This window comes from Corvus hawaiiensis, chromosome 24 (genome assembly GCF_020740725.1).
Source record: "Corvus hawaiiensis isolate bCorHaw1 chromosome 24, bCorHaw1.pri.cur, whole genome shotgun sequence".
Classification (NCBI taxonomy): Eukaryota; Metazoa; Chordata; class Aves; order Passeriformes; family Corvidae; genus Corvus; species Corvus hawaiiensis.
In genome coordinates, this window is record NC_063236.1 from 1,403,318 (window position 1) to 1,421,315 (window position 17,998).

The 17,998-nt window shown below is 63.9% G+C and overlaps 1 protein-coding gene across 1 annotated transcript; it reads left to right on the forward strand.

Annotated features, from left to right (window-relative positions):
- Positions 1-4,810: 4,810 nt before the first annotated feature.
- On the forward strand, positions 4,811-7,584 carry LOC125337641 (inhibin beta C chain-like). The gene is made up of 2 exons (XM_048327568.1): positions 4,811-5,287; positions 5,857-7,584. The coding sequence occupies exons 1-2, from the start codon at positions 4,981-4,983 to the stop codon at positions 6,606-6,608; spliced, it is 1,059 nt and encodes a 352-aa protein (XP_048183525.1). The 5' UTR covers positions 4,811-4,980; the 3' UTR covers positions 6,609-7,584.
- The last annotated feature ends 10,414 nt before the right edge of the window (positions 7,585-17,998 follow it).

Here is a 17,998-nt window from a genome sequence, read left to right on the forward strand (position 1 = left end):
AGGGCATAGCAGGGGAACCCACTGGGCACAGATTTGTAATTCCCGCCAGGAAAGGCACCATTCCTTGCTTGGGCCGAATTTCCCATTCCACCAAAACCACCTGTATTTGGCCACCCCTCTCCCAAATCAAGACAGAACCGAGGAACACTTCTGCCTTTTGAAGTGGACAGACTTTGGGGCAGCCTCAGCACCCAGAAACTCCCCCAAACCCCCTCGCCCCACTGCAGAGCATCCCCTCGGCACATCCCTGGCCTGCAGCCAGAGCAGCTGTCCCCCCCCGCTGCCCCTCGCCAGCCTGGTGACAGCAAAGTGGGACATGTCAGGGCCGTGAGAGCGGGGGGCAAAGGGCGGCTCCAACACTTCGGCCCCATTACGTAACTGCGCGTTCGGGTTTCTCCACCGCTCCCCACGTGTCCCTCGTTTGCGAGGACTGGAGAAGAGGGTAGAAGGTGCTGGGGTGGGACATTGGGGTGGGGGGTCCTGGGGTGATCCCTGAGGGGTGACTTCAGTCTTGGGGTCCACCCAGCAAGAGCTGATGACCAACCCCAGAGGCCGGGACAGAGATGATGTGAGCGGGGAGGGGGTTGGCAGGGGGAGGAGCTGGTGTCAGACCCTCTCCCCACCCAGCTTTGCATCCACTGCCCACTCCAGGATGATGAGCTGTGAGCAGCTCTGGCTGGAGGCAGGGCAGGACGCACATTGTCCCATGTGGAGAACGGATGGAAGAGCCAGGAGCAGGTGACAGTGTCTGGAGCAGGTGACAGTGTTTGGCCACATGCACACACCCTGTGGCAGGTGCTCCCCACGGAATGGGGACCCCCATGGCCCCAGCCAGGTGGCCTCAGTCCTGGGATCCACCTGCAAGGGTTGACAACTGACCTCAGAGGCTGGGACAGAACTGATCCAGGTGGGGAAAGGGTCAGAAGAGCGAGGAGGTGGTGTCAGACCCTCTCCCCATCCAGCTTCACGTCCTCTGACTGCTCCAGGATGAGCCCCAAGCCATGAGCAGCTCTGGCTGGAGCAGGGTTGTCCTGGAGGACCTCTGACACCTGGAGAAGGGATGGAAGGGCCATCAGCAGGTGACACCACCCACATTGTACACATCCTCCCACCAGCCCTGATGGGGCAGGGACCCCCTTCTCCCCAGATCCAGGTGTCCAGATGCCTCCAGGACTTGGACCCAAAGCGTTCCTGCCACATGGGAAGGGAGGAAGGCTCGGGGATTGATCCTGTCTGGCATCCAAGGCCACTTGCGCAAACCCAAAGAGGGTTTGGTGTTTGTTTTTTGCCTTCTTTTTCCAACGCCTCGTTTCACTGTCTATATTTATTGAACAAACAGCTTCCCTGGAGCCAGGGCCAAGCCTCCTGGGATGCAGCAGCTGTGGGCACGCAGGGACTGGGAAAGGGGCAGGAGAGCCGTTGGCTGGTCCTGTGGCCCCACAGACCCCTCAGCTCAAGCAGCACAACCCTGAGAGGCTGAGCTGGGGCTTGTCCCGCTCCCACGGGAAACACGGCACCTGGATGGACCCGACAGCCCCTTCCTCACCCACAGCACGGGGTGCTCAGGAATTCCAAGGTGGCACTTCCCACCTGGGGAACTCTCAGGGTGAGGAGGGTGCAATCAGGAAAGATTCCCTGGAGCCAGGGATCGTCCCTCCCAACCATGACACTGTGCTCTGCTGGTATCCCCTGATCCCTCAGGAGGCTGTGGAAGGGGTGGCTCAGGCCTGGTGATGGGAAATTGTCCTGTTGGGACCAGTAAGGCCAGTGGGGAGCCCACCCTGCAGCCCCCAGCACAGCAATGCCACGGGGACACAGCATCCATGCAATCAGCCGGGATGCAGCTGTGACACAGATGGGGACAGATGTGATGTCCCTCCTGCCTCCACTCCAGGAGGGGACAGATGTGCTGGAAGGACCCTTTGCCAGTATCAACAGCCCCTGAAGCAAAGGTCCAAGCGCACTGTGCCAAGTGCCCCTGGGCAAGTCCAGCTCCCGGGAGGGGTGGGAATTTCTGACAGTCCCTTCCCTTGCCTTGAGAAGAGTTAATGTTTAATTCTCAGTCTCATGGCCCATTCCCAGCCAGCGGCACCACTGTGGTGACTGGTGCTCTTCTCCCAAGGAATGAGCAACAGGGCAAGAGGAAATGGCCTCAAGTTGTGCCAGGAGAGGTTTAGATTGGAGATTAAGGAAAATTTCATCATGGAATGGGTGGCCAAGCCCTGGAATGGACTGCCCAGGGCAGTGGTGGAGTCCCCATCCCTGGAAGGGTTCCAAAACATGTGGATATTGCAGCTGGGGACATGGTTAATGGTGGCCTTGGCTGTGCTGGGTTACTGGTTGGACTCAATGATCCAGGCTTTTCCAGCTTTAATGATTCCATGGTTCCATGATTCCATGATTCCAAGATTCCATGATTCCATGATTCCATGAGCCATGCTCAGACGCTGCTGCACGAGCTCTTGGGGGGTCCTGGCTCAGCCCAGCCAGTTGTCACCTCCGGGTCAGGTCACCAGGTGCCACGTTTGCCCCACCGGCCATGGGGTCAGAGGCCCCGGAGCCATGTGTGCGCCGGGTGCTGGGCCCAGGGGGACTTTGGGGGTATTTTGGTCAGGTCAGTCCCTGGGCTTTGCTTTCTGGGAACTGCTTAATCAACAACACAATTATGCAATGGGTGCAAGAGCCGCCACAGCTCCGTGCTGACCCCTGCCCTAGATCCGGGGGCCGGAGCGTGCCGGGGGGCACGCGATGCGAGGGGCATGGGATGCTCTTGCTAAGCTGGAGATGGAGTGGGGGTTCATTGGAGTGCTGCCTCATGCAGAGGGATCCGGGCAGGTTGGACAGGGTTAATCCCTTTGGGGACACCCCACTGCCAGCCTGGAATGGAGGGTGGGTGTGCTGGAGAGTCCCTCACCTGTTCTGTCACGCTTTGTCTCCTGTTTCCCCCACCCCTGCGCTGATCATGGCTCTATGATCTGGCAGGGGTGGGGGAATTCAGCACAGCAGGGCGATGGGTACGGGGTGCATAAGGACCGTGTCCAAAATGGAGCAGGTGTCCAGATATTTGGGAGGGAGCCTGAACGTGTGTAAGTGCATATCATAGAATCCAGGATGGTCTGGGTTGGAAAGGACCTTAAAGATCATCCAGTTCCACTCCCTGCCATGGACAGGGACACCTTCCACTATCCCAGGGTGCCCCAAGCCCTGTCCAGTGTGGCCTTGAACACTTCAGGGATGGGGCTTCTCCAAGCAATCTCTGCCAGTGCCTCACCACCCTCACCGTGAGGAATTCCTTCCCAATGTCCCATCTAACTCTGTCCTGTGTCAGTGGGAAGACACCACCCCTGGTCCTGTAAGAAGTCACTCTCCATGTGGGAGCATCTTTGCCTGTGAGCACGTGTGCCCTGCACCTGGCTGGAAGTGCCACCTGCTCCATCCTGCTCCATCCTGCTCCTGCCTGCAGCCAGGGCTCCCAGGCCCTGTGGGATCTGTGCTCCCAGGCCAGCCTGTGCCCACTCTTTCCTCTCTGTTGACATTCCTGGGCTATTCTGGGAGCTGCCAGCAGGCCCGGCCAGCTGAGCCCTTTGTCCCCTTGCTCCGTGGTTGCATCACCTCCGGTGGGTGCTTTTTCCCAGACAGCCCACTCTGTTTACATGGCACCTCTGGCTTGGCCAGGGCCAGGGGCTCTGTGTGGTCAAGACCTTGGAGTCGGTGCATGGCGCGGTGGGCACAGGACATGCCGGAGCTCTGGCCTGGCGGGGCTTCAAGTTCCCTGGCTTCCCTGCTCCAGCTGAGCTCTGCCGATCTCCCACAACGTGGCACCTTGCATCACTTTCAGGAGGTTTCTGCCAGCCCCTGCCCTGCCTCAGTCTGCACATCCTGCTCCAAAGAGTCCGAGAAACATCTTCAGGTTGATGTGACACTGGCTGTCACCTCCTGAGTCCTCAGGACACACAAATCCGCTTTTTATTGTGTGAGGAGGAGGGAACACCGTGTATGCATTCACTGGCCCTTCCCAGCTCTGCCTCGGGCTGAGGATGGACCAGGTGGTCCAAGGGGTGGGCTCAGATCCCCAAACCTATCACTGGTGGGAGTGACAAAAGCCCAGAGACGTGACAGTCCCCAGGAGCAGCAGGGTCATCCCAGGAGCCCCTGGATCCCTGCTGAGTCCTCTGTCAGCACCCAACGGGACTGTCATGGCTAGGAGGGCTCGGGGGTGCCCAGGGGGCAGTGCCCAGGCTGGGGGCAGGTCTGTGGATCCATGGATGGGCAGCTGAGCTGGGATCTCTCTGGCTGGCTGCTGGGGTTCCTCCATCGGCCAGGATTTAATCCAGCCCTCACTCCCCGAAGGTTTTGGAGGATCCCACTGCCCGTACTGGGGGGCTGGCCGGGGTCCCTCTTCCCCGCGGGCAGATGCCAGGGTGACCCGCAGGCAGAGCCCAGGGCACAGAGAGCCCCTTGCCCGCACAGCCCCTCACGTTCCACTCTCTGCGCACACCCGCGTGAACCTCCCCAGTATCACCCCTCACTCGTGTTCAGCCCACGCGTGCACGGCGGGGGCCGGTGCTCGGTCCCCCGTGGGACTCCTCCCGCAGCGACCCGACGGGTGGCGGGGACCGGGAACGGGGGAGGATGGGGGGGCTGCTCACCGACCCCCCCGCGGGGAGGCGGGGGTGGGGTGCTAATCCCCGTAATCCCCGACGGGACGGGACAGGCAGGTGCGGCGGCCAATGGCGGGGGGCGGGGGGGCGGCGGGACCGCCCCCGGCCGCAGGTGCCCAAAGCAGGCCGCGCCGCACCGCTCCCGGTGCCGCTCCCGTCCCGTCGGCGCTGCTCCCGGTGCCGCTTCCGTCCCATCGGCGCGGTCCCGTCACGCCGTTCCCGCTCCCGTCCGATCGGTGCCGGTCCCTCGGTGCCGGTGACGGTCCCGCCCCGTCAGTGCCGCTCCCGGTGCTGATCCCGTCCCGTCCGGTGGGCGCGGATGGCGGCGCGCGGCGCGGGCCCGTGGCTGCTGCTGGCCGCGGTTCTGTGCGCGGCGGCCGAGCCGCGCTGCCCGTCGTGCCCGGAGGGCGCGGAGCGGCGGCTGCTGGAGGAGGTGGCCAAGAAGCAGCTGTTGGAAAAGCTGCGGCTCCGCGATCGGCCGCGGCTCGCCCACGCCGTGCCCCGCGCCGCGGTGGCCCGCGCCCTGCGGCGGCTGCAGGCGGGAGGCGCCCACCGGAGCCCCGGGGTTACCGGCGAGGAGGAGGAGGAGGAGCAGGGCTACGAGATCATCAGTTTCGCGGAGGCAGGTGGGTGCGCGACCCTCGACGGGGCGCGGGTGAGCCCGGTGAGCCCCGGGGCGAGGGGTCCGTGCCCTGCCGCGCTGGGGACCCCCAGGGACGCGCAGCCCCGCGGGGTGCGGGGACCCGGACCCACGCGGGCTGTGGATAACTCTGGAGTCACCGCACTCGTCGCGCATCAGTGACATCCCCGCTGCGCGAGGGCTCAGCCTGGGAGGCGGAGGTGCCCCCTCTCCTGCTCCTGCCTGTTGGGACCCTGCGCCCTGAGGGGCTGCAATGACCCCCCAAAACATGGGGCTCCCCAGGGTGCCTGGGACTCCCGAGTAGCTAGAGATGGGAGCTGCAGGATTAGCTTGGGGGGCTGGAAACACTTTCCAGCCTCACCCTGTGAAGAGGGGCCAGGTGAGAGCAAGCTCCCCTTCTGCACCCCTTCTGCCAGGCAGCGTGGGACAGCCCCCCATTCCGGAGGTTGCATTCCCAGGGAAGGTTGGAGGACAGATGAAGCTGGAAGTCTTGACTTGCCGGATGGCCGGGGAGCATCCCTCAGCGCTCACCTTCTCATGCCTTTCTCCCTTCAGATCTCACATCTCCCTCCAGTCTGGGGCTGCAATTCCAGTTCAGCCAGGCGCAGGACCAGGACATTCGCATCCTGCAGGCTCAGCTCTGGCTCTACCTGCGAGTGCCCCGGGCCGGCCTCACCCTGAGGATCTTCCTGGCCAGCGAGGCCGGGGCCGTGGCGCGGGGCAATCGCACGCTGCTGGGGGAGAGGCGGCTGAGCACAGCGGACAGCGGCTGGCTCTCCTTCCCCCTCCTGCCGGCCCTGCAGAGCTTCTTCGGGGGGCAGAGCCGGACCCTGCGGGTGGAACTGGAGAGCTGGCGGGACGGGAGCAATATCATGGCACTGGTCAATGCCAGCTGGTCCCACCAGCCCTTCCTGGTGGCCAAGGTGAAGGTGAGGGAGCCCGAACACCACGTGGCCAAGCGCAGCCTCCGCTGCAGCCAGAACTCCAACCTCTGCTGCCGCAAGGATTACTACGTGGACTTCCGTGACATCGGTTGGAACGACTGGATTATCAAGCCCGAGGGCTACCAGATAAACTACTGCGTGGGCCAGTGCCCTCTGCACGTGGCCGGCAGCCCTGGCATGGCCTCTTCCTTCCACACGGCCGTCTTCAACCTTGTCAAAGCCAACAACGTCCGGGCGTTGGGGCATTCCTGCTGCGTGCCCACGCGGCGCCGGCCGCTCTCCGTCCTCTACTTCGATCGCAACAGCAATATTGTCAAGACTGACATTCCCGACATGATTGTTGATGCCTGTGGCTGTAGTTAGGGCTGGGGGAGCTGTGCTGGGACCCCCCTTCTCCTCTGGTGGAGGGGGAAGGAGCTGGAGAGCTCCGTGAGCTGGAGTCAGCCCTCGGTGCAATGGACCCCTTTGGAAAGGTTGGGAGGGAGAGGGTCTTGTCAGGGGGAGCAGGGAATCTCTGGAGAGTGCCCGGAGCAGGGGTCTCTGGGGACATATGGGACCGAGCCAAAGCCACATTGGTCTACCCAAGCCTGGGCTGTGGGTGTTGTTGACTCTGGACATCCCTGCCTGCGCTGTCCCCAAGCTGATCCCACATTCCTGGTGGTCACATTCCCCTCTGGTGTGGGGGCCCCACTTGGTTCACATTCAGTGTCTGATGAGGGGTTGAGACGTGGCTTTCTTGGGAGCAGAGTGGATGCAGAAACGGAGCTGCTTCCTCCAGGCAGGAAGCTGGAGGACAAGGCAGTCCCGCTTGTTTCCCTACTGAACAAACCTTCCTGCACCCAGTTCAGGCCTGGTTTTGGGGACAGATGGAATGGGGCACAGATAACAGGCCTGGGAGAGGGGGATGAAGGGTAGGACTTTCTCAAGAACCCCAAAACAGCAGTGACTGGACAAAGTTCTCTGATCCCTGGAGGGCGCGGAGCTGTGAGGGCCAAGCTTCCAGGTCCTGTGTGCTTTTCCTTTCCTTGGGTTTGTGCTTTCCTCCCCTGTTCCCACCCCCAGCCAGGTCTCCTCCAGCCTGGTGCCTCCATGAGGGGAGCTCCAGCTGAAACTTTGCCTTCAAGACCACACTCAAGGTACAGATTTGGTTTATGCCACTGGCTTTGCAGCTGTTCCTACTTTCTCAGTTCCTGCAGCTGTTGGGACTCGCTGGTGCTCCATCCTCTCTGCTGAAGATCCCCCTCTGCCTTCCCCTTCCTCGTGCACCCACATGGCCTCCACTTTAATTTATTATAAAACGTTTTGGTGTGACTTTCGGAATAAATGGGTGGAAATGCAAGATCCAGGCTCTGGCTGCTTTTTCCTGGGACCACCTGCAGGGATGGGGTGAGGGAGAGAGGGTCCTGCTTGGCCAGAAGAGTCCAGATCCCTCAGGCACTGGGGCTGCATGGCACTGCCATACTGGAAGCTGTGGGGAGCTGTGGGCTTCGAGGGGCTCCTGGCGTGCTCACAAGGCCTCTGCAGGGGGGTCTTCCCTGCAGATGGGGTTCCCAGGAATCAAGCAGGGGCTGGGAACCAGGTCCCACCTCACTAGGGATTGGAGAGGGGTGGGAGCATCAAAGCTGTGTCCCAGCAGGGCAGGCACTGGGAGGCATCACCCAGCTTGGAGATGCTCTTCTCCACCTGGAACAATCCCAAGTGCAACTCTGGTCGCTCTGGCTGCAGGTGGGTGATCCCAATTGCTGAGCCACAGCCCACCCCCAAATCCTGGGCCCCACTGCAAAGAACCTGACCATGTCCCACCTCCCCAGTCCTCCTCGTGTGCTCCCCCAAACATCACCCAGTGACCCCAGTCTCAGCCCCATCCCAGACAGAGGCTCGGGTGGGTGACGGAGAGTCTCCTGCGGAATTTGGGGTGAGATGCTCCTGGAGCAGGAGGCAATGCTCATCCCGCTGAGATTCCACACGCTGGCCTGGGTCCCTGTTGCGCAAGCACCCGCTCAAAGCTCAGTTTGGGGCTGTTTTATCTGGGGACAAACCCCCTCGATTTCCCAGCTTGGCCCTGCCAGCGGCCAAAGGGCAGCTTTCATCAGCCAGTGCAGCGGGCATCCCCCCAGCACCTGGGGCACTGTGGCCACCACCGCACTCCCAAAATATCTCCACTGTGGGCAAAAGCCAATGGCACCTGCAGGACACCTCAGCCTCCTGGGCGCTCCCACACTCCCAGTCCGTGTCCTGGGAGCACGTGCTGCCCTGCACACGCTGGGAGCTGGATCTCTGGGAAGCACACGGGGATGTGTGTGGTGTCTGCAGAGTCACCCTGTTCCCCTCCCAAATCAGCGTTCCAGGAGGGAATGCATCCAGCCACGTGGAGCATCCCACCAAGACACCACAAACGTGTTTTCTGTCACCAGCAAGGGAAGTTTTCCTTTGTTTTTTCCATGGCAGTGAGCGTGTCCCTGTGTGGAGGGGGGTGTCCACATGCGTGTGCACCGTGTGCTGACTCACTGACACACTGACACGCTGCCCCCGCACCGAGGTGCTGAGCTGGCTGTGGTGGCACCGCTAAATCCCTAATCTGGGGGATCATCTGGCCCTGCTCTGAGCTGCTTTGACTTTCCCAAACAGGAGACCGGGATTATTCGTGCGGTGGGGGATGAGGCAGGGTAGGGGTGTGGTGGTTGAGAGCTGCTCCGAGGGCCTGCCCAGGTGTTGGTTACACCCAGGGGCTCGGAGCTGGTGGCAGAAGGGACCTGGGACAGTCTGGCCATGCAGATGGTTCCGTGAGAAGAGGGAGGCGGGCTCGGGGCAAGTCCCCAGACCCCAAGCAGCTTATCCAGGGTCACACTCATCTCAGAGTAAAGCTGCTGAGCAGCTTATGCCTGTTACAAAACGGAGATGGAGGCAGCTCCTCACCTGCACCACCCCCTCACCTGCACCCACACCCTCGGCCCTGCTTCGTGGCCGCTGTGGCAGGACTCGAGCCATGGCAGACTCTGGGGGCACCCCAGGACACCGCTGGTTGTTTCCCCCTCCTGCTAGAGGAAGGGGTTGACCATGCAGCCATTGTCATCTCCCGTGTGCTGGGAGCTCCCTGGGGAGCAGAGACCCCTCCTCACTCTCGCTGTGGTGGGAAGAAGCTGATCCCAGATAAGGACAGTGGGGAGGGAAACTAAGGCAGGGAATGGATTCTGCAGGCCACGGCTGGGAGCTGAGGGGTCCTGAAATCCTGTCACTGCAGTCCCCGTGTTGCCCCTCTGCCCCGGGGGTCCCGGAGCTGCGGCACCGTGAAGATGTGAAGCCGCCCCCGGTGCGCGATGACACCCGGGGACAGGGGGAGGCTAATGTCGGGGACACCAGAGCTCCTGGCGGGGTAATCCCGGTAAGCGGCTCCGGGGTCAGCGGGGCTCGCCCCGGTCACGGGCGGCACCGGCCCGGGGAGCACAACGGGCTCCGCCCGCCGCCACCAGGGGGCGCTGCCCCGCCGCGCGCTCCCCCCGGTTCAGCCCCGACCCCCGCACGGGACCGGCCGGGACCCCCGGGGTGGGGGATGTGTCCCACGAGCGTGCGTGGGCTGAAGGGTGTGACCCCAGGGTGCGACCCCAGGGTGCGACCCCAGGGTGCGACCCGCGGGTGCGTGGCTGTGCCTCCTGAGAGCGCGTGCTGCGTTCCCCGCGTGTGCGCGGGCTGGGAGTGTGACCCCGCGTGGGCTGTGTCCCCCCGCGTGTGCGTGCTATTTTCCCCTTGCTAGCGCCTGGCTGTGCCCCTTGAGTGTGCGTGGGTTCGTGGCTGTCTCCCCTGCGTGTACACGGGCTGTGCCTCCCGCGTCTGCGAGTGGGTGGGATGGGGGGGTTCTCTCCACCTGTGCTTGGGCTGCGCGACCCGCGCGTGTTTGTGTGCGGGCTGTGTCCCCTGCTGGTGTGTGTAAACGGGCTGCGACACCCGCGTGTGCGTGGCCTGAGGGCTGCTACTCCGCTTGTGGGTGGGCTGGGCTCGCCGTGTGCGCGCCTGTGTGGGCTGTGTCCCCGCGTGTCCGTGTGCTTGGGCTGTGCCCACCACGTGTGCGTGTAAACGGGCTGTGTCCCCCGCGTGTGCCCGACCTGTTCCCCCCTCGTGTCTGTGGGCTGGTGGCTGTGCCCCCCTGCGTGTCCGTGGGCTGTGCCCCCTGTGCGTGTGTGTGTGAGGGCTGGAGAGTGTTCCCCCCACGCGTGCGTGGGCTGTGTCCCCCGCGTGTAACCGTGCGAGAGCTGTGCCCACGCTTGCACACGCGCGTGTGCGCCGCGTGCACTCTTACACGCGCGCTCGTGATCCCTCACGCGAGTGGGCACAGCTGCGCGTGCACAGGGGTCCCCACACACACGCCCGCTGCCAGCGCCCCGTGTCCGCGCGCACAGGTGCCCACGCGTGTCCCCACCTCTGTGCGTGTGCGCTACCGTGTGCCCACGCAACGCGCGGGGCCCCGTTTGCGGGACCCGCGGCTATGCGGGACCCCCGTGGGTGCGCGGACACGCGTGGGTGCCCGCGGCCGCGAGCGTGCGGGACCCGCTGGACACCCGCGAGAGCGCACGGACACGCGTGGGGGCCTGGCGGCCGTGAGCGAGCGGGACCGGTGCGCGCGTGGGGGGTGCGCGCGGGCGCGGGGCCGTGCGTGTCCCGGATCCAGCCCGGGTTTTCGGGGCCGCCGCTCCCGGCCGGGGTCTCCGTCCCGAGCGCGATCGGCGCCGCCGCCGCCGCAGTTGGCGGAGCGGGACCCACCGGGATCCGCCGCCCCCGCGGGGCTCCGGTAACTTACTCCGGGCGCCCGGGGCGGGCCGGGGGAGTGCGGGGGGCGCCGTCCCGTCCCGCCCCATCCTGGCGGCCGCCGCCGTCCCCCCTGGATGTGCCGCTTCTCTCCCAGACCGAACCACCGCCGCCGCCACCGGGGGAACGGGGGACGCGGAGCTGCCGGAGCCGCCGCCCCTCCCGGGGCCGCTCGGAGCCCCCCCGGAGGTAGGAGCCGTCGGGCGGGTCCGGGCCGCGGGATCCTCGTTCCCGGGATGGCGCCGATCCCTCTGCGGGCCGTCCCGTGGGCTCCGCGGGGGAACCGGGACTTCCACCGGGGCTCCCGGCGTGGGGGGACCGGCCACGCGGGGCGGGCAGAGGGGATCGGCCCCACGCGTGCCCCGTCACGTCCCCTCGTGCTCCCGCCCACGCCCGCACGCTCCCGCCGCGCTTTGAGCGCCCGGTGGGTGGGAGGGTGGGTCGGTGTGTGGGTGGGCTGGGACGGCCGCACCGGGCCGGTGGAGCCGCTCGCAGCCCGCGGAAGGGAGGCTGGTTCGGGGCTGGGGGCTGCTGGGCGCTGCTGAGTGCTACTGGGTGCTACTGGGTGCTGCCGGCTCTGCCTGGATTGGGGGTGTTGGAGTGGGAGCAGCAACCAAGTGGAAGTTGCTGTCCCGGCCCCGGTGACGCAGCAGCCGCAGCACTGTCCCGAGGGGCTGTGCCAGCTGTGCCACCCACCCTGCCAGCCCCTGGCCACCCTGAGCCTCGTATCCCACCGGCCGGGGTGTCCACGGTGCTCCAGCACTCGCCTCGTGGGCCTCCGCATCCAGGAGCTTTGGCAGGGCACGGGGGTGGCCGCAGGGCCAGAGCAGCCGGATGGACCCCACCAGCAGCACCCGCTGTTCCCGGGGCCCTGGCACGGCTCCGAGGGGTTGGCGCGGGGATAATGGGTGCTCCCAGTCCCCTGATGTCCTGCCAGGCCGTGTGATGGCACTCGGCGCTGCGGGGACGCCGTGGGGGCTGCACTTCTCCCAAGAGGATGGGGATGGAGAGGATGGAGAGGACGGAGCTGAGCGATGGCTGTGGAATTTGGGGGACACCCAGCACTGCGGTGGCAGTCTGGGGGCTGCAGCCTCTCCTGGGAGGATGGTGAGGACAGAGAGAATGCGGCTGAGGAATGGCTGTGGCATTCCAACGCTGTGTTTGGGGACTGGGAAACTACTGGATACTCCAGCCACAGCTGAGGTCCTGCTCCCAGCCCTGGAAGCGATTTGGGGACCTGGCAGATGCTGTTGAACACCCTGATTCCATGAGTTTCCTCCTGCTCTGCTGCGTGTGCCAAACCTGAGCTGATGGATGCGGGTGGGCACTGGGTTTTGGGGGAAGGGAGGAGGAGGCAGCTGGATGAAGTTTCTTCTTCAGAAATTCAGACCTAGGAAAGCTTTCCAGTTTTCCTGCTGTGCGTCCAGCTGAGGCAGAGGCTGCCTCCGCGCGGGACAGGGGATGGTTCCTTGGGGGGATCTTCATCTCCCCCATATTTCAGGGTCTTTTCCATCACAAAACCAAGGGCAGGTTGGGAGCCGGGCGTCTCTGGGCCCCCAGGGCCGGTGTGGTGGGAGGTGGTGGAATAAACTCCGTGCTGGAGCTGGCTGAGCTGCGAGGATCTCCCTGGAGTAGGGAAGTTTCCATCCCGGAGTGAGTCAGCACGGACACCTTGTGACGCGCCGTCCGGGCGGGACAGCCTGTGGAGAGGCGGGTGTGGAGCTCTGGCTCCGGGTGGGACCCGTGCCTTGCTGTCCAGAACCTGGGAACTCGCACCACAGGAGGTTTCGATTGGATATTAGGGAAAATTCCTTCTCTGGAAGGGTGGTCAGGCACTGGCACAGGCTGCCCAGGACAGTGGTGGAGTGACCATCCCTGAAACTGTTCAAAAATCACGTGGATGTGGCACTTGGGGACGTGGGTCAGTGGTGGCCATGTCGATGCTGGGTTAATGGTTGGATTCGATGATCTTAGAGGGCTTTTCCAACCTTAATGATTCCATGATTCCGAGGGCGGGCGGGCTGGGAGACGTGAGGGCCCTTCCTCCAGTGCTCCGATGCTGTCGGGGACATCCTGCAGCTCCAGCCGCAGTGCCAGCCCGTTATCCTCACTCTTGCCACCCTTCCAACCACTGCACACGCATCCTCACCCCTGCACAGGTTCCCTCCTGCACACACATTCACGTGGGCACACTTCAAGGAGTGTTTGGATGCCACTCCCAGGCACACGGTGGGATTTCGGTTGTCCCCTGTTCAGGGCCAGGAGTTGGATGGATGGCCTGGTCCATCATGAGGCTGAGGGTTCCCACAGGAACACGGCGAGCTCACCCCAATCCTTACGGCACATCCAAACCCTTGGGAAGCTGCAGGACGAGGTGAACAGCTGATAAAATAAAATGAAAGAGCTGCCTTGGAGTGGGAACAAGTGGCAAAACAGAGTCGGGTTTCAGCTCCGCTGCATCCAGGGTGAGGTTGGGGGGATGTTTCCAGATGTTAGAACCCCACTGTGCAAGTCCTGGCCAGGGTTTAGGGGAGCAGAGCTCTGGCTGGTGCCCCCGGGATGGCAGAGGACATCCTAGAGAGGATGGAGTTGTCGTGTGGGAACAGAGCAGGTCTCCAGTCAAGGAACAAGCCACCACTACCACTCGTGGCAGATACTTCAGGAGAGACAAATGTATTCCAGCAGGCAAAGGATGGCTGGGGAGTTTGGGAACAGCCTGAGAGCACTCACACTGCCACATCCCAGCAGACAGAGGGGTCTCCTGCCCTAAGAAGCTCCCTAAAACCCCAAGGGTGCTGCCTTGCTCCGTGCTCAGCGTGTCAAGCCACAGGCAATTCCACAGACTAACAGGATTCGTGTTGTATATCCCATCCTTTAGCCGGTGCCAGAGTCCCTTCTGCGTCCTGCACATCCTCCTGTTCCCATCTCCGGAGAAATCCTGCAGGATGGAGTTGTTGGGGTAGGAACAGGCTCAGTGTCAATCCCCTGCCTGCGGTGGGAGGATGGATTTCACTGCTTGCCGTGTCTGACCTTCGACCTCTCGGATGTTCAGGATGTCCCCAGCCCCCCGTGCTGGGATGGGATGGTGCTTGATGCCATGGGAAGGAGTGGTGCCTGCCAGGGGCTCCACAGCCGTGACTCAGAGCTGGGCTTTTATGGGTCCCACATGTTCCTCCAGCGCCGGGGAGGAAGAGGGAAGCATAAAAATTCCTTACAGCAGCTGCTGCCGTGTGTGTGCCCCCCTTACCTCCACCCCAAAACCTTGCCCCCACCCAGCCTCCAGCCTGGTGAAGGTGCGGGCCGGGGAAGTGGCTTTAGGGGAGTGATTTGGGGGTAGCGTGTGCTGGGGGCCAAAGCAAACAACATCAGCGAGGGTCGCCCGCCTGCCCAGGGACCACCTATGGAGCCCCCCCAGCCCTGCCACGGCTTCCCGAGCAGCTGTGCTGTGGTGGAGGGCTGGGAATCCCGGCTTTCCAGGGAGTCTGCAGCCCCCTCCGTGGGTTATCCCTGATCCGCGGGACCAGGCTGCCTGCCTTCCCTTTCCTGAAGCACACGTGTGTCAGCGTGTGTTAACGTGTCCAGAGACGTGTCGGTGCATGGCCCTGGGTGGGTGTGGGTGCACGTGGGAGAGAGGGGTAGATGGTTTTGCCCCCTGAGATGTGGCATTGGGATGCTGGGGGACACCTGGAGGGGGGGGTGGACTGGGGAGGGATTTCTGATCCTCCCTGGGAGTGGTGCAAAGGGCAGGGAAGAATTTTGGGATTGGGTGGGGAATAAGGATGTGTGACAGGGCTGGGAGAGGGAGGATGGAGTGGGGGATGTCCCAAGGCTGTCCTGGCAGGGATGTGTCAGCGCCTTTCCCTCCTCACCAGCATAAACATCCCCTGTCCCCAGTGTTAAGCTGGTTCTTCCCTGCCTCAGCTTTTCCAGGCCAGGGACCACCTTGGAACGAGCTTGGCAGCCCCCACCAGCATGGGATCATGACCCTGAGTCGTCCCCTTTCAGACCCCCTGAACCTGAAGCGATGCGCTTTGTGGAGCCGCGGTCCTGGGCAGATTAGCTGCCCCATGCGGAGGGGCTGGGGCTGGCCCTAAAGCCCGGCCTAACGGGGGGGGGTCGGGGGCGGCAGGCGGGGGTTCCACACGTCGCTTCTGCTGGAGGCAGAGCCCAGAAACTTTTGGGGTCAGGGGAAGCAGCTCCCAGCACGGGCTGGGCTCCTAGGGCAGAGAAAAGAGGCTCGTTCCATCGGGAATCTCCAGGCCTTCACTGTGGCTGTGCAGCATAAGAGGGGATCGGGGTGACCCTGCCAGACCCTCTGCCCTGGCCGGCAGCTGGGATGTGTCCCCACGGTCCCAAACTGCTGCTGGCACAAGGGAGCGTTGGCTCCTGGCAGATCCAGGAGAGATCTGGTCGAAGGCCAGCTGGGAGAATTGCAGCCCAGCGTTAGGGTCGGGGTTAGGGTTAGGTGGGCTTGGGGCTGTTGGGGTGCCCGTGGTGGGCTCAGGGGTTTGCCCACCCCGGCACAGACCCCGGCTCTCCCGATAAAAGGGTACACAGGGTTCTCCTGGGGTGTGTCCCCACCCTGGCCCCTGTCACAGCACCGCACCCTTCCCTCTGTCTGCTTGTTCTCTCTGCTCTGGCCCTGCCTTGCTCCTCCCTGAGTGAGGATTTGGGGTGACCGGGGCCCCCATCAGGTGTTGTAGCTCCCCACATGCACATGTGCACATCCCACACGAGCACATGGACACACATCCCTGTGTCCCTACATTCCCAGGGACATCAGTGCCTGCATCTGTCCCCCTCCCTCCTTCCCACCATCCCAGCTCCACCACCCATCACTTTTGGGGTGTCTCTTCTCCCACCACCCCTCGATTTTGGGGTGTCTCTGCTCCCACCACTCCCCACCATCACCACCCTGGTGGTGTCCCCAAAAAACCACTCCCGCATAGCCCCAAATCCGCGTGCACACACGCAAACACACCGAAAACACGTGTGTTCACACAGGCGCTGACAGCAGCGCGGCTGCCCCACGCACGCAGCCCCCCCCGGGCCCCCCCGGCCCCCCACGCCGGGGGCTGTGCCGGCGGCTGATGGATTGTGCCACACACAGCTCAGCGCGGCCGGGCTGTGGGATCGCGGGGGCTAATCCAGCCCTGACATCACATTCCTCCACAGTGGGGCTCCGGGCCGGTTAACCCTGCCGGGGCTGGGGGCACAGGGACCCCCCGTCACCCCCGGGGGCTGGGCTGGGTGGCAGCCGCCCTGCTGCACCCACTGCGGCACCACCCCTGCACCCACCGCTGCGGGCTGGGGGGAGCGTTCCCGGTGCACGTGGGAGCTGGGGTGGGGGTCTGCACTGCCTTGGCATGCTGGAGTGGGGGTCTGCCCCGTCCAGGGTGCGGTGGAGAGCTGGGGTGGGGGTCTGCCCATCGTGGGGTGCTGAAGTAGGGGTCTGCCGGGTCGGGGAGTTCTGGGGTCTGTCCCATCAGGGGGAGCTGGAGTGGGGCTCTGCCCCATCACAGGGTGCACTGGAGTGCTGGGGTGGGGGTCCGCCCCGTTATGGGGTGCCGGGGTGGGGGTCTGCCCCATCGTGGGGAGGTGGGGTGGGGGTTGCAGCCTTCTCCTCCTCCTTCTCCTCCTCTTCTGGTCTCCCCGCTCCGTCAGTGCCCGTCTGTCTCCCACCTTTGCACCATCTCTGCTCCACCACCCATCGGTATTGGGGTCTCTCTGCCCCCACCACCCCTCGGTGTCACCATCCCGACGTCCCACCCTGTAAGCTCCCTCCGTCCCCTTTCTCTCTCTCTGACTTCTCCTCCATCTCCTTTGCTCTCCCCCGGCCCCGTTCCCCAGTGTCCTCAGGAAACTGGAGCCAGATGACAGATTTTAGATGTGTTTGCAGGAAATAAAAGGCGAGGAGCTGGGGGGGAGGGGGGCGGCCAGCCCTGACCCCCTCCCGCGCCGCGTTTCGGCGTCTGGAGCCAGCCCTGCTCCGAGAGCTCCCGCCGCTGGCTGCGCTCCTGGTTTTCTTGGCAGAGAGGAGCAGGAATGTGTTTCAGTTTGAGTTTCTTGGCAGGAGGAGAGCGAGGGAAGATTCCCCTCATCCCGCCTGCGCCTGGCTCTCAAATTTATGCCCAAAGGCTGCTACTTGGGTGGGCCGCGGCGGTGTGCGGCCGGCGGGGGAGGCGAGCGCGGCGGTGGGCGAGACGCCGGATGGTTCCCATTGCTTCCCGTTGCTTCCCATTGCTTCCCATTGGCTCCCAGCGTTCCCGGCCCCATCCAGCCTCCTCGGCTCGGGGGGCCACCGGGGTTTGGGGAGCCCCTGTGGATCCCATGGGTTGAGGGGAGCGTCCTGTGGCTGGGGCCGGTGGTTTTGGGGTGTTTGTGGTGGTGCATAGCCGCCTCTTGTCGTGTGCTGGTGCCCAGAGGTGGGATGTGGGGGATTGGGGAAATGCCACCTGGCACCCACCTGGCAGCCACCTGGCAGCCACCTTGCCAGGCTGGCTCTGCTCACCAAACCCCTCCCCACTCGCACCCAGCGCTGCCTCGGCACAGCGGGACCCTCACGCTGCTGCTGCACCTCGGTGGAGCTGGGGACCAGAGCCCCCAGAGCTGGCACAGGGGGTGCTGCAGGGGGAAAAAGGGGGGACACAGCCCCAGGCAGGGAGGCAGTGTGAAAACAAGGCGGGTGCTGAGGTGGGTGTGACCTGTGCTACACCTGTGTGTTCCCCGTGTGCGGTGACACGCTGGGCACATGTGTGTGCTCCGTGTGCCCACGTGTGCCCAGCCCTGGAAATGTTCCAGGCCAGTTTGGATGGGGCTTGGAGCAAGCTGGGCTAGTGGGAGAATGAGCTTTAGTCACGCTGTGATGCTCTGTGTGCCGAGCGTGTTCACCTGTGCACACCGATCTCTGTGTGTGTTCCTGTGGCCGTTCGTGTCCTCTCTGGGTGTGCTGG

Excerpts from the sequence above, each read along its gene's own strand:
- LOC125337641 (XM_048327568.1), top strand. The coding sequence starts at position 4,981 with ATGGCGGCGCGCGGCGCGGGCCCGTGGCTGCTGCTGGCCGCGGTTCTG. Across the intron at positions 5,288-5,856 it reads CATCAGTTTCGCGGAGGCAG|ATCTCACATCTCCCTCCAGT; the intron begins GTGGGTGCGCGA and ends TTCTCCCTTCAG.